This window comes from Rhodnius prolixus, unplaced genomic scaffold (assembly GCF_049639745.1).
Source record: "Rhodnius prolixus isolate KJV_2025 unplaced genomic scaffold, Rpr scaffold_6, whole genome shotgun sequence".
Taxonomy (NCBI): Eukaryota; Metazoa; Arthropoda; class Insecta; order Hemiptera; family Reduviidae; genus Rhodnius; species Rhodnius prolixus.
Window position 1 is genome coordinate 8,766,510 of NW_027411634.1, and position 12,410 is coordinate 8,778,919.

At 36.0% G+C, this 12,410-nt stretch overlaps 1 protein-coding gene across 2 annotated transcripts in view; it reads right to left on the bottom strand.

Annotated features, from left to right (window-relative positions):
* The window catches only part of LOC141461286 (uncharacterized), a 359,837-nt gene that overhangs the window by 264,174 nt on the left and 83,253 nt on the right, over nt 1-12,410 (bottom strand). For both annotated transcript variants that reach the window (XM_074142197.1, XM_074142196.1), the window contains exon 2: nt 1,689-1,885. In XM_074142197.1, the coding sequence (XP_073998298.1) occupies nt 1,689-1,885 (197 nt within the window). The remainder of the gene's footprint in view (nt 1-1,688; nt 1,886-12,410) is intronic.

Genomic DNA, 12,410 nt, shown 5'->3' on the forward strand with positions numbered 1-12,410 from the left:
TTGTACTTTCGACTCCATCAACGACCACTAATTGGCAGTTGAACATCAAGTCCTGCCTGAAAAATTATTTTACTGTAATAGTAACATTTTGCGGAGTACATGATATTAAAGGGTAGGCAAGAAGAGAATTTTGTGGAACCACAAAGGAGCTCTCAAAAAAGGTAAGATGTTTGATCTTTGATGATGCTTTTTAGAAGAGAAGAGAGCGGTAGATCTTAGTACGACTAACTCTGTTGCCGGTGAGACAAGTACTAATTTGGGCCGTTGGAGAATCAAAAATTGACTCTTATATTCCTGCATCTTTCGTATTTATGGCTTAGAATACAGTTACCGTTTCACTAACTAAATTGAAAAATAACATGTTTTAAAAATGAGAAACCATTTGGTTCAGTACAGATAGTGGTGATTTTTGTGTTTAAATCTTACAATAATTGGTTCAAAGAAATGTTCTTCTAGAGCTTGTGTAAGGATTATTTGAAAGACTTCTGTTCCTCACGTATAAGAGCAAAAATTTATTAGTTCATGACGTAGTAATCCCTGACATTTAGAGACAGGAGTTAATTTTGTGGTTATAGAGAGTAGATTTGTAATTGGGAGATCTTTTTAGTAGCTCTCTGTAATATTAGAAGCAGGGAATGCTTCTAGAAGCAGGGACCTATTCGGGAATAGGTCCGTCAACTTTTTTTCCGTCCTACAATGTCCATTGAGCGAGTATCTATTTATGAATTTAATAGTAGAATAAAATGTTATTAACTATGAGAATTCTGTTCAGAAAATTTTAGCGCATCACAATAATTAATCTTGAAATCATGTTTTCATCTCTCCAAAAAAGTTTTCCCACACATTTATATATCATTAAAGATGATTTTATGAACATTTTAAAGGTAAGGGTAATAAAAATTAGAACAGGTTGCTGAGATGTGCAATGAAGTGATACGTACTTCCATTAGTTACTCATCTTAGAACTTTCTGATTCCCAATGGTCCAGCTTAAATGACCATTCGTCCAATTACTTTCACCTTAACCCACTGCTCTTTGTTCTACGCAAGGTAGACGAAGGGGATGATGAAGTAGAAAGTGGTGGATCTTGTAAGGGGATGAATTCCCCTTTGGGTATACCACAGGTATACTATATATATAGTATGCTAGAAAGAGAGAGAGAGAGAGAGACAGGGAGCTAGTAAGAGTTAGCGCAATCCTTGATAGGGAAACCAGGAATAGGGAAACCCTATCCTGAAGTTTTCTATTAGTTATACTGGTAACATTCCAACTGTCATTGCGCCATAGCCCCACACACACTCTCACAACAGTATACAGCTCCAAGATCTTAAGAGGAAAACAGCATCACGGTAAAGTTAAAAGCGACGATTCTCTCTTTTAGTTAAAGTTTGACATTGTTTTTCTTTAGCCCTGATATTTCTTCATCAAGTTCTTCGTTCGGTCCGCTTCCACGCCAACAATCTGAGCCGCCATCAACCTACACTTGAATTAAAGTTTGAGGTTATGTGGAATGCCTTTTGTCAATCTACCACACACTATTTACTTCCTCCTCTCCATTTCTTACACAATTACTTTTTTCTACATCCTGTGACAACAAAGAGTCAACTTTTTTTTTTTTCTTTTCTAGCGACCTCTTGCTTGAAATTTTTACGATTAAAAAGTAATGATAAATGAATGGCACAACTTACCGACACCTCTCCAAACTCTTGCTTCATTCTGCTCCGTCCAGTCGGCCGTAGATCCCATAACATCATCATCTTTAGCCGTTAACACACCGCCAACCAATTCGGCGAATATGACATAATATTTTTGCGATGTAACTGGTACCCAACATCGCGGCGTGCTGGTAGCATTTGGACGGTAAAAGCCGGTCACGTTTACTCGTCTGAAAAAAAAATTAAAAACTAAATTTTACTGTTCCATTATTTTTGGGTGACTGAATCATAGTTTCAATAGGATGAAAAATTATTGCCAGTTTCAGTCATTATAATTACTTTATTATGCCGAGCTTTCGTCCCAGGGACTAGGTCATCTTCAGGGCTAATTTACAATATAGAATAGAAAAGAAATTTATTATTCTGGGACAATTGTCCCCTAAGAATAAATACAGGTACAAATATAGAGGCCTTATTAGTTTGGCCTGTGATTAAACAAAAAATAAATAAGTGTTTACAAAAAGTGAAAATAAAAATAACAGCAGAAATAAGGAAATAAATTAAAACAATTAGAATTTCGGTGGAAGCTGAATAGAAAGGAGATAACTGAATAGAAGGGATTTAAAGATAGATAGGGTAGGAGCATGGCGGACAGATGATGGTAAGGAGTTCCAGAGAGTGGTAGCACGTATTAGGAAGGACATGTCAAAGGATGAGGTACGGTGAGAGGGAATATAGAGATCAGATGAGCGAGATCTAGTGTTACGGGAATGGATGGAGGATTTAAACTTTAGGAGTTGAAAAATATAGTAAGGCCTTTGAGACTGGATGACTTGAAAAAGGAAAGAAGCCAAAAGATATTGGCGGCGATAGACAGGAAAAAGCCACTTCAACTCATCGTAGCAGTGCGAAATGCGAGAGTCTCTGGAAATGCTGAAAATAAATCTTATAAAGCAGTTCATGAGGCGTTTGAGCTTAGCTTCAATATCACCAGAAAGACCGCCATACACTAAACAACCATAGTCGAAATGGGGGAATATAAAAGAGGAAACTATGAGTTGCCGGGTCTTAATTGAGAAAAAGGTGACGGGAACTATTAAACTGCTTAAGGATATGGATGGAACGACGAGAGATTTGGGAAACATGGTTTTAATATACTGTTTTATAACAGTCTACATGGAGTCCATGAATAGACGAGACAGAAGACACACCAACCCTCTAATGATGTAGAACAGTATATTGTAAATTAGCCCTGAAGATGACCTAGTCTCTAGGTCGAAAGCTCGGCATAATAAAGTAATTATAATGACTGAAACTGGCAATAATTTTTCATCCTATTGAAAACAAATTTTATTGAAAGAATGAAGGTGCACTTAAATCTTAAATTGAAAAGTTTTCATTATTTTTAAATAAAATTATCACCTCCGTTCTGTTCTTCTGCGTCAATTTAGTGAAATTATTATTCTGGATCCCTTCCAAAATCTCAAAACATTTTATTATTCCAGGTAACTTTCATCAGGTCAATGCACTTACTCTCATGGAATATGGGCAATGGGGAAGAGAAAGGGATTTGAAGTGCAAATTGTAGGAATATCCACCGTATTCCAAAGATTTGGCACCATCTAACTTGTTCTCAAATGTAAAGAAATTGTAGCTTGAATACGTTTTAGGTAGAATCGCATTTTGCACACCTTCTAGTATCAAATATTTCAGAATAAAATCTTTAACGGAAACGCTGAATTGAACTAAAACATTCTTTTACTGCTGCGTCGAAAACTTCTCATCTTACCCTGATTGTTTACTTTGCGAGTCGAATGATCTTTGCCACCTAGTTCTTTGTCCTTTTCCTTAATTTTTGATTCATTCTGCGGGAAAGTCATTATAGAAATGTGTTGAAAAATAATAATAAAGCATTGAACAGAAAATGAAATGAAAAGGGAAGAAGCTGTAAAAATGAATTTGAGAAATATGAAGACTTTTGAAAATACAAAGCATGTCCTTTTTCTTCATTTCTTTGGAAATGAAAAACAAGAAAAAACGTAGGCCAACGGGAGACCTGGTACTATAAGAGAAACCTTATTAAAGGAAAACCCATTCTCTTGTGTTGAGGCTTTGTCTCACTTCCTCTGGCACTCCTTCTTGTTTAGGGAGCCACAAGAGAATGGGCAGGGTCTGAAGAAATAGTGAACAAGAGTGAATTTAGGAACAAAGAAGAAATGAAAACAAGGAAACAGAGAGAACTGAAAAAGAAAAAGGTAAAAGCTTGTGGGAATATATATATATATCCTGTGCTTTGGTGTATGATCAAGTGTGTGTGAAAAAAAAGAGAAACTGTTAGAATCCCTGTGTTGTGGAGGAGTTTCAGTAGCAAGCCAGGGATAGGCTTAGAATGAGTTGTTCTCCAATAATGAGAAACGTGCCCTCTCAAATTCCCTAAGGCTACATTCTTCTCAAGTGCTAAGGTTGTGCGCTACATTAGATAAAAACTTGCCAATTAGTACTGCGTTCGGTTTTTAGAGGCTCTAGAAAATTGTTCTCCCTTTGATAGGGATAACTGAATTTGTTCTAAATTTTCTTGTTTTAAAAAGAAGTTCTAATGGAACCAATTTTACACTCAATTGCGTCAATAACTTAATGAGTATTATTTTCAACAAGCAAAAATATTTTTTTCTGAATTCCGGTCTGCAGAATGAATGAAAGATACATTCATATTTTTATCTGTTCTTTTCATGATTGTTACTGTTGTTTTCTTTTAGATTAGATTAGTTTAGACTAGGGCGGCCTCAAGGCCTACGCCACTGCGACCCCTTTGGATCTATTGTGGCTCCCCTCCCTCTAAAGCTCCCACTCCAAACCTGTCCTTTTAATCAGACTCTTAATGCTGGAGAGCGACTCTTGGGTAAATCTCACAGGCCTTGGTTTTTCCTCCCCCGAGAAGTAACATCCTTAGCCACACGTTGTTTTCTTTTAATCGTGTAGCATTTGCGCAGCTACCAGAAACAACAGGAGGACTGTAAAAGTTGTGCCTGTGTAGAAAAATCTGAAACGCTATAAAATTGTATCTCTAAATTCCAGTGCCATCAACAAACATATCAACAAAGTAAAGGAGGGATGCTGGAGAAGCCATGCAAATTTTATGTAAATATTAAAACATTTGTTTCTTGTGGTTAAAGTCGGTGAACAGTTTAGCTTGCAACGAAAGGCGGCACTTCTAAAGCCGAGGCAAAAGGCTCTTTGTAGGCTTGTGGGCATGTTTTAACTTGCAAATTTCCACTTTATAATTACCTTTTTTTTTTTTTTTATTTTAGCAAAGAAAAAAATAAGGATAAAAAAATGTTAAAACTTTGATATTCTCCTGATGGTGAGTTTATGAGTATAATAAAGCTCTACTTGTGTTAATTATTTTTTACTCACTCTAAAAGTGAGTAAGTTTAGATATTGAAACGTAAATTTTTAGTTTATGCCACCAAAAAACAAACCTTTTTTGAGGTTCTCTGAGACCAAAAAAGTGGTTTTTACGAATAGGTTTCTCCCTGCCTCTCTCGCACTGTGTAAATAATTCAAAACAGTTCAAATCTGTTATTTCGATTTCTGGTGCCAACATTAAGTCCCGATTTATAATCTTTTCGAATTATCGGCTAACCGGAAAGCCACATTACTCTAGATCCAGTTTTCCGTTTTCTTGAACGGATTCGTGAAGGGGAAAAAAATGTTGCTCAGTTAAACAATTATATTATAAAATACAATTGTGAGAAGTGCCGTACTGCATTTGTTGGGCTCTCTAACTGTAAATAGATCCTCGCATGTTCCATTTCATGAGCACACAACAATGAAACTGGTACTTGCAGTACGCACTAGTGACGTCCGTTTTGCTAGGCTTAGTGTAACATCCGTTTAAAATTATAATCAAACATAAATAATTAATTCACACTGGTATGTCTAAATTTACCGCTGCGTTCACTTTCCACGTCCAAGAAGAATGGATGAAAGCGTACTGGGGGGTTTGAGGTTTTGGAGTGTATCACTGTAGTGTATAGGATATGGACTGCATTCAGCTCAAACCACCAGGCACTCGCCTATTCATTGTATGCATATAATGACCAAGGTAAATTTAGTTGAAGTTTCCTTGAATGCAGGCTCATTTTGATTGCTTGCTGTTGTCCGGTTGTTTCCCCCCAATTGATATCGCATGTCACACTATGTGCAATAGGAGAAATTTAAATTGAGTTTACAGAATGAATAATACTTCTGCAAGCTGCAGTTACTGTTAGTTAGTGGTAAAATTAATAATTTAAAGAATTTAAATCAACTAACACATGATGGAAAATAATTTTGTGCAACTTGAGAAAAAAGACAATAATCGACCAACGCGTCAATAACTTCAGTAACTTCCGTTTTGTTTTATTATTTTCTCAATATGAGACGTAAGAGAAAACATTACGGTTGTCCAGTACTCTTGGTCTCTTGATAGAGAAATGGGGTTTTCACAAATTGGTCCCTCTCACTTTTTCTTTCATAGACGTCCAGGAGTTCGGTTTGGGGAATCTTTTATTCTCCAAATAGATTAACAACATTTTCATTTATTAAGTAACGCAAATAAAGCCTCTTTGAAGATGTACTTTAATTGTCCACTGTGGCAATAGAACAAAATATAGCCAAACTAGTGCATAGGCTAAATCAAATAATACTGTGAAGTTGTAATCATTGCCTGATGACGAAAAGCAGAAGTTTTTTATTTAAAAAAAAAAAAGGATTATTCGGTTGACCTAAAGGATACCCATGAATGTACCATCCTCTTTTCACAACATGTTTGCATAGCTCTAGAAGGAGAAACACCAGAAGTGTCCGAAACGTTGAACCAACAATCTTCTTTTTTATAGAAATTTCTCTTTCTTGGTCTCAACCAACTATTGCATCGAAAAATGTAGCAATTGGTTTGAAAATATTGAATCCGTAGCGTTCGATAAAATCAATGATTTTACGACTATCGTAGCACGCATTTTTTGACCGTTTATGGATTTTCATCGATCGTCAAAAGAGCATTCTTCAGTTTCAAATCAAGTTCTCTGCAGTAAACTTATGAATCAACCTCTGTTAATGGATCAAAATCAGAAACCGGTCAGAAACAGGAGAATGATGCGCGCTAGGGAGGATCAAATTAACGAGACCAATGTTTATTGTTGGAAGTTTCAAATATTTCAGCTTAAGATACCGAAGTTCATTGAGAAAACTACTTTATTACCGTAGATTCATAGCTCACAAAATTTTTGGTTGTTTCGAAAAATCTAAAAGGTATAATCAAAAACATTCTGCCAATTTCATTTATAAAACAATATTTCCTAACAATGATTACTGTTCATTGGTGTACTGTGATTTAACTGCAGAGGTAAATCTAAAAAAGGCAAAGATCTCTTGAATTCTTGTGTGTTAGTTTTGTTATGATTGTATGAGGGGTTATGTTTCTCACTTCATCTTAAATGATTGTCTAATAGTGAAGTACAGAAGCAAGTATTTTTCCTTTGGCAATCACTTTTCTGTTCATGCTCAATATTTTAATCAGTAAGGCCCAATAGTAATGTAAAGAAACGCCAAGAAAAACGAATACTAGATACTATATTTAACGAATCTAGAACCGTTACTGGATACCTCATCATCGGAACTATTTTCTACTATAAAAAGGGAGTAAAGTGAAAAAAATGCCTATTTTTAGAGGCGGCCTAAGTAGAAGATTAGGTCATTTAAGATTGTAATCATTTACAGCAATCATTAATTGAGAAAGCATAAAGAGTTATCATTTTTGTGCTAATAATTATTTGTAACTTGTGTTTCTACTGTTATTGCAATATTTTTTTTGTTATTGCTGTGCAGATAAGCGTATTAGTTTTGTTCAAAGAGCTAAACCCAATGAATTTTTAATTTGTAATTTAGAGATCTAGTCGTAGGACAAAATAAAAGTATCAAAAAATTGATAACTTGAAAGTGGGTGTAAGATATTGTAAAGTTTTTGTCCTTTTACTAAAAATTTTAACAACTACAACTAATGCCTGCCACTAGTTATTTTAATATGTGGGTTTGATTAATAATAAAACTCGCTAAATTTGTAGGTAATAACCTGATTTATTAACACATTAATGTTACTCACATTAACATTTACTAGCAACTAACGCTATTCATTACAGTTACTATTTACAACAGTCACAACAGTTTACTGTTACTCACTACGTAACGCCACAAAACTGTTCCCCGACTGACCACTGGTCCGCACTGCACCGAATTGCGCTAGGCCAGGGGTCGGCAACCCGCGGCTCGCGAGCCGCATGCGGCTCTTTTATCCAAATTGTGTGGCTCTTCAGCCTGTCCAAAATAAATTGTATATTTTAATTTTATTGAAACAAATGAAAAGTTCATTTATTAAAGGTATTTTTTCAAAAATAATTTTAAATGTGATAGGTTTGAAATTGAATAGAATTATATTAAAACAAAGTACGTAATTATAAAAGACTGCTACCATTTTCATTCAAATAAAGGTTTAGTTATTATTTATTCGTTTATTTACTTTGAATATGTGAAAATAAATATATAAAATTGTCAAAGTTGACGATCAACCCTTTCTACCACTGTCCTACCGAACAGTTTTAAAACATTTAAAGGTTGTTGAATATCATAAAATAATAATTTGCAAGTTCAAATGATCTACAGAGTTGTTTACACTATCATCTCTGTGGCTCTTAGTAAGATTTATTAAAATTATTTAAGGAAAAATGGCTCTCTACTTAAAATAGGTTGCCGACCCCTGCGCTAGGCTCAACCGCACTAACGAAGCTCTATTCACTAACTGACTAACTGGCTAACTCCGAAGCACTCCGCAACACTGACTCTCTCAAAAACTATCACTTCCAAAGTGTCTCTCCAAAACTGTCTCTCGAAGACTGACTTCCAAAACTAGAAAACTTGACTAAAAACTCTTGCCTGACTGCAAAGACTTCACTAAAAACTCTAATAACTCTGACTTCTCCAGCTGTGTCTGCTTCCTTTTAACTGCGTCTGCCCCACTCCGTCTGTTTCACGCCCACCGCGGCTGGTCACTGGCTAAGGAAAACACATGCTGCCACCACCCCAACTGGGGCCGTCCTCCTCCAACCTTCTGTCACACTCCAACTCCGCCTGTCTTGCTCCCACCTGCCGCTCATTGGCTGGAAAACACGTACAGCCACCACCCCAACTAGGGCCGCCTCCTCCAATTCTCTGTCTCTCTCCAACTCCGTCTGTCTTACTCTCACCTGTCAATCACTGGCTGGGAAAACACATATGCCACCACCCCAACTGAGGCCTTTCTCTTAGCTGGCTTTTACACAGCGGTGGACCGTTACAGGCTACGGTCACTTAACTCCTACAACAATCTAGCCCTTTCTCCTCTGGCTCAGGTAGAGACCGGCCTTTTGTTTACACAGTGTCGGCCTGTTACCGACTTTGGTCGCTTAACCCCTAGAACAATCTAGGCCTTTCTTTTTCTGCTCAGGTAGAGACCGGCCTTTTGTTCACACAGTGGCGGCATGTTACCGACTTTGGTCGCTCAACCCCTAGAACAATCTAGGCCTTTCTTTTCTGCCCAGGTCAACTTCGTTACAATATCTTAGTGAAGTGAAGGTTTACATTCAATTTTTTATTATCCTCGTATTCACTTAAAGCTTTAAATTTTATCTTCACTTATTCATAAAGTTCAAATTTACAAGTCAAATTTTATAAAAAATGAATGAGAATATTTTAGATTTAAAAAATTCAAAAGCAGAAATCTTGGGCAGTTTTTATAGAAATAACTAAAAACTATGTCTATATATATATATAAAATTAATTCGTTTTTGTTTTATTTGCATATTTGTGTACATATATGTGCAGAGGAAATATGTGCTTTTTATATTTAGGTAGACTTGTGTGGGTGTGTGGTGAGGAGGCAGTATCAACCGGGAACTCGTATTTATTTAAAGGCTAAAGAGAAAGGTAAAATAAATAGGAGTTTTGTTAGGGAATAAAATAAACATAACCCTCTCTGCGCGAATATACACCACGTTCACGTGCACAACGTGTAGATGTGAAACGCGTTTGTATGTGTATATGACCCCTGGTATGTGCACATACCAAGCTTGTGGTGCATTTACAAAACTAGTATGTGACATACGCAGTACTAACACACCCCCGCTAGATATGCGCGTGTATATTGTATAAACACTTTTTGTTGCTTGGTTCCGGGGGGGGGGAATTATTTTGTTACTTAACAAATGTTTACGTATACCACTCTTGTTTCAATTTTATCTTTCCATTTATTCACACCGGAAACGTTCTACTATTCTGGCACCATCAGAGTCCAATTATAAGGATGTATAATTGTTTACTTCCTTCCAAAATATTACATTCCAATACCCTGCTTTGAACAAGATTGAATTTCTCAGGACTGTTTGAAATCCAGCAATACGTAGTTGAATTTTCTCCTTGTTTGGCATGTTACGAACACTGTTTTCCGAATAGGAAACTGTTGGTAATACAGTTGATACAAAACAGAAAGAAAAAAGAAGAAAACTTTTCTAATCAAAGCTCTCTATCCTTTTTGCGGGTGAACTCACTTGTTGGTTGAGAACTCACTTGTTGTGCCCACCTCTTATTTGTGAGTATTACAAGTTTGGTCTCATATTCTCACACACACATATACACCCAAAAAAGGAATGCTCACCCACAAACACAAATACATAAAAGAAAAGTATAAGAAAAGCGAGGAAATCTACTTCACTTCCTTTAAGTCAAACAAACAAAAAAAAAAGGTACTTGTTACTTATAAGAAGAAATTTTTTCCATCCTTCTGCTACCTTCATCACGGTTACCTTCTTTTCACAAAGAACTTTTGTGAGTTTGCACTAATTTCCGTTTCAATTTCCCACCAAGGACGTACCCAGTGCCTATCATCACCAAGCAATATCACCGGTCTCTTTCTTTTCCTAGTTTGTAACTTCTTTTACTGTTTCCATAGCCGTGAAACCTTCACCACAGTCGGTTAACGGAACAGCTTTTTGTGTGTGGACAGCTGACGTTTAGTTCAATATGTTTTCCTAATGATTAAAGTTAGAGGGCCAAACAAACTCATGTACATAATGCACAAAATGCATGCGCACAATTGAGTTTTCTTATTGGATTTGTTGACTCTTTCTTTATGTCTTTACTTGCTGAGCAAACAGGTAACCCTGCCACAAACTTCTTGTAAATGATGAAATAATTTTTAAAACTTTAATGATTAAACAGTCTGATCATGCGACTTTCTTTGACCGTAATTAATGTAAAGAAATTCCTCAGGATGTTGAGTATAAACATTAAAGAGTACAGTTACCTAAAGTAGTTTTATTTTCTCTCTGCCTCTCTTGCTCTTAGCTAAAAGGTAAAGAGGTTTGTGGAGTACCAGAATGCAATAAGGAAGCAAACATTTATAGATAGTACGATTGGGTACGGAGGAAGGAGAAGTGGGACTGTCCCCCGGAAATAAGATACACCTGAAGTTCCTGGAATCGCTGGGCAATATGATTTCTCTCTCTTCCAAAAAAAAAAGTACACAAACGACCCACTGCTGTTTGCTACCGGAAAAAGCAAAAAAAAAAAAACAGCCTCCGGCAGTTCTGAGTAAACGTCACACTAAGGAAACCGTGATATAATATTCCAAACATGCAGAGATGGATTTACTGAAGCACATTTTATTGCTACAGGTTTTTGGAGGTAGGAAAAGTTCAACTAAAAGATTAACTTTATCCAATTTCTTGGGTGATTTTTCTTTTTTTTTTTTTAATTTATCTTTAATACATGATTTATATATTTTCGTAATATAAAGTGTAATATCCGTTTGTAGAAGTTGTATTTGTAAGAAATCGATTTGAATTTGTACAAGATGGGTGATATTGGATCTCATTTTACTGCCATCTCTTTGCATGTCTTCTGCTGTAGGAAGCAATTGTATCTGATTTCCATTAAGACCGGTAATGGAACACTCCTACGCAGCGGTTTACACCTCCAACTGATTTACTGCAATAGTATAGTGGGGCTACACCAAGCATAAAGTTGCAATGAACTAACATGAAGGTTTAATGTTTACAAAGGCATGATTAGCTCGTAGAAATTTTACTTTTTTTTTTTTTTTTGAATGACTTCATTTTTATGGTCTCATTCAAAAGTGGAGTATATCTCCGCAAGCGTCGCTTAGGGTGTAATGTCCCCCGCGGTTTATTTCGCTTAATAATAATCTGTACACCCATGCATCGTGAACATCTCTCACAAACGACAAAAAGAATGTAGCTTACAGGGGCATCTCCTCGAAAAGCCAAGCTGCCTGTGGCCTAATAATTCCAGAAGTTCTCTGATTTCGAAGCTGCAAAAGATGATAAAGGCGCGTACACGGATAAATTATCGATATTAGAATTAACTCTTAAAGAAAATTCATTTCCGAAAAGTAGCACCAATGGAAGAAGATACGGTTAAAAACAAAGGTTGTGATCTCTTGAAAAGAATATTGGTTCATATTGATGGTTAGGAAAAGAAGGGCAAGTCTTACAGCAGAAGCAAGGTGCTTATAATAGCTTCTAATATCTTTGGAAAACGTAAACACTATTGTATTGTTAGCAAAAAGTTATTAAATGAAGAATTGTTAAATTATCTGTAAAAATCATCTATATTTATGGCTCTTAAGTTGGAGTAATAATTGTAAAATGTAATTTTGTTTTATTT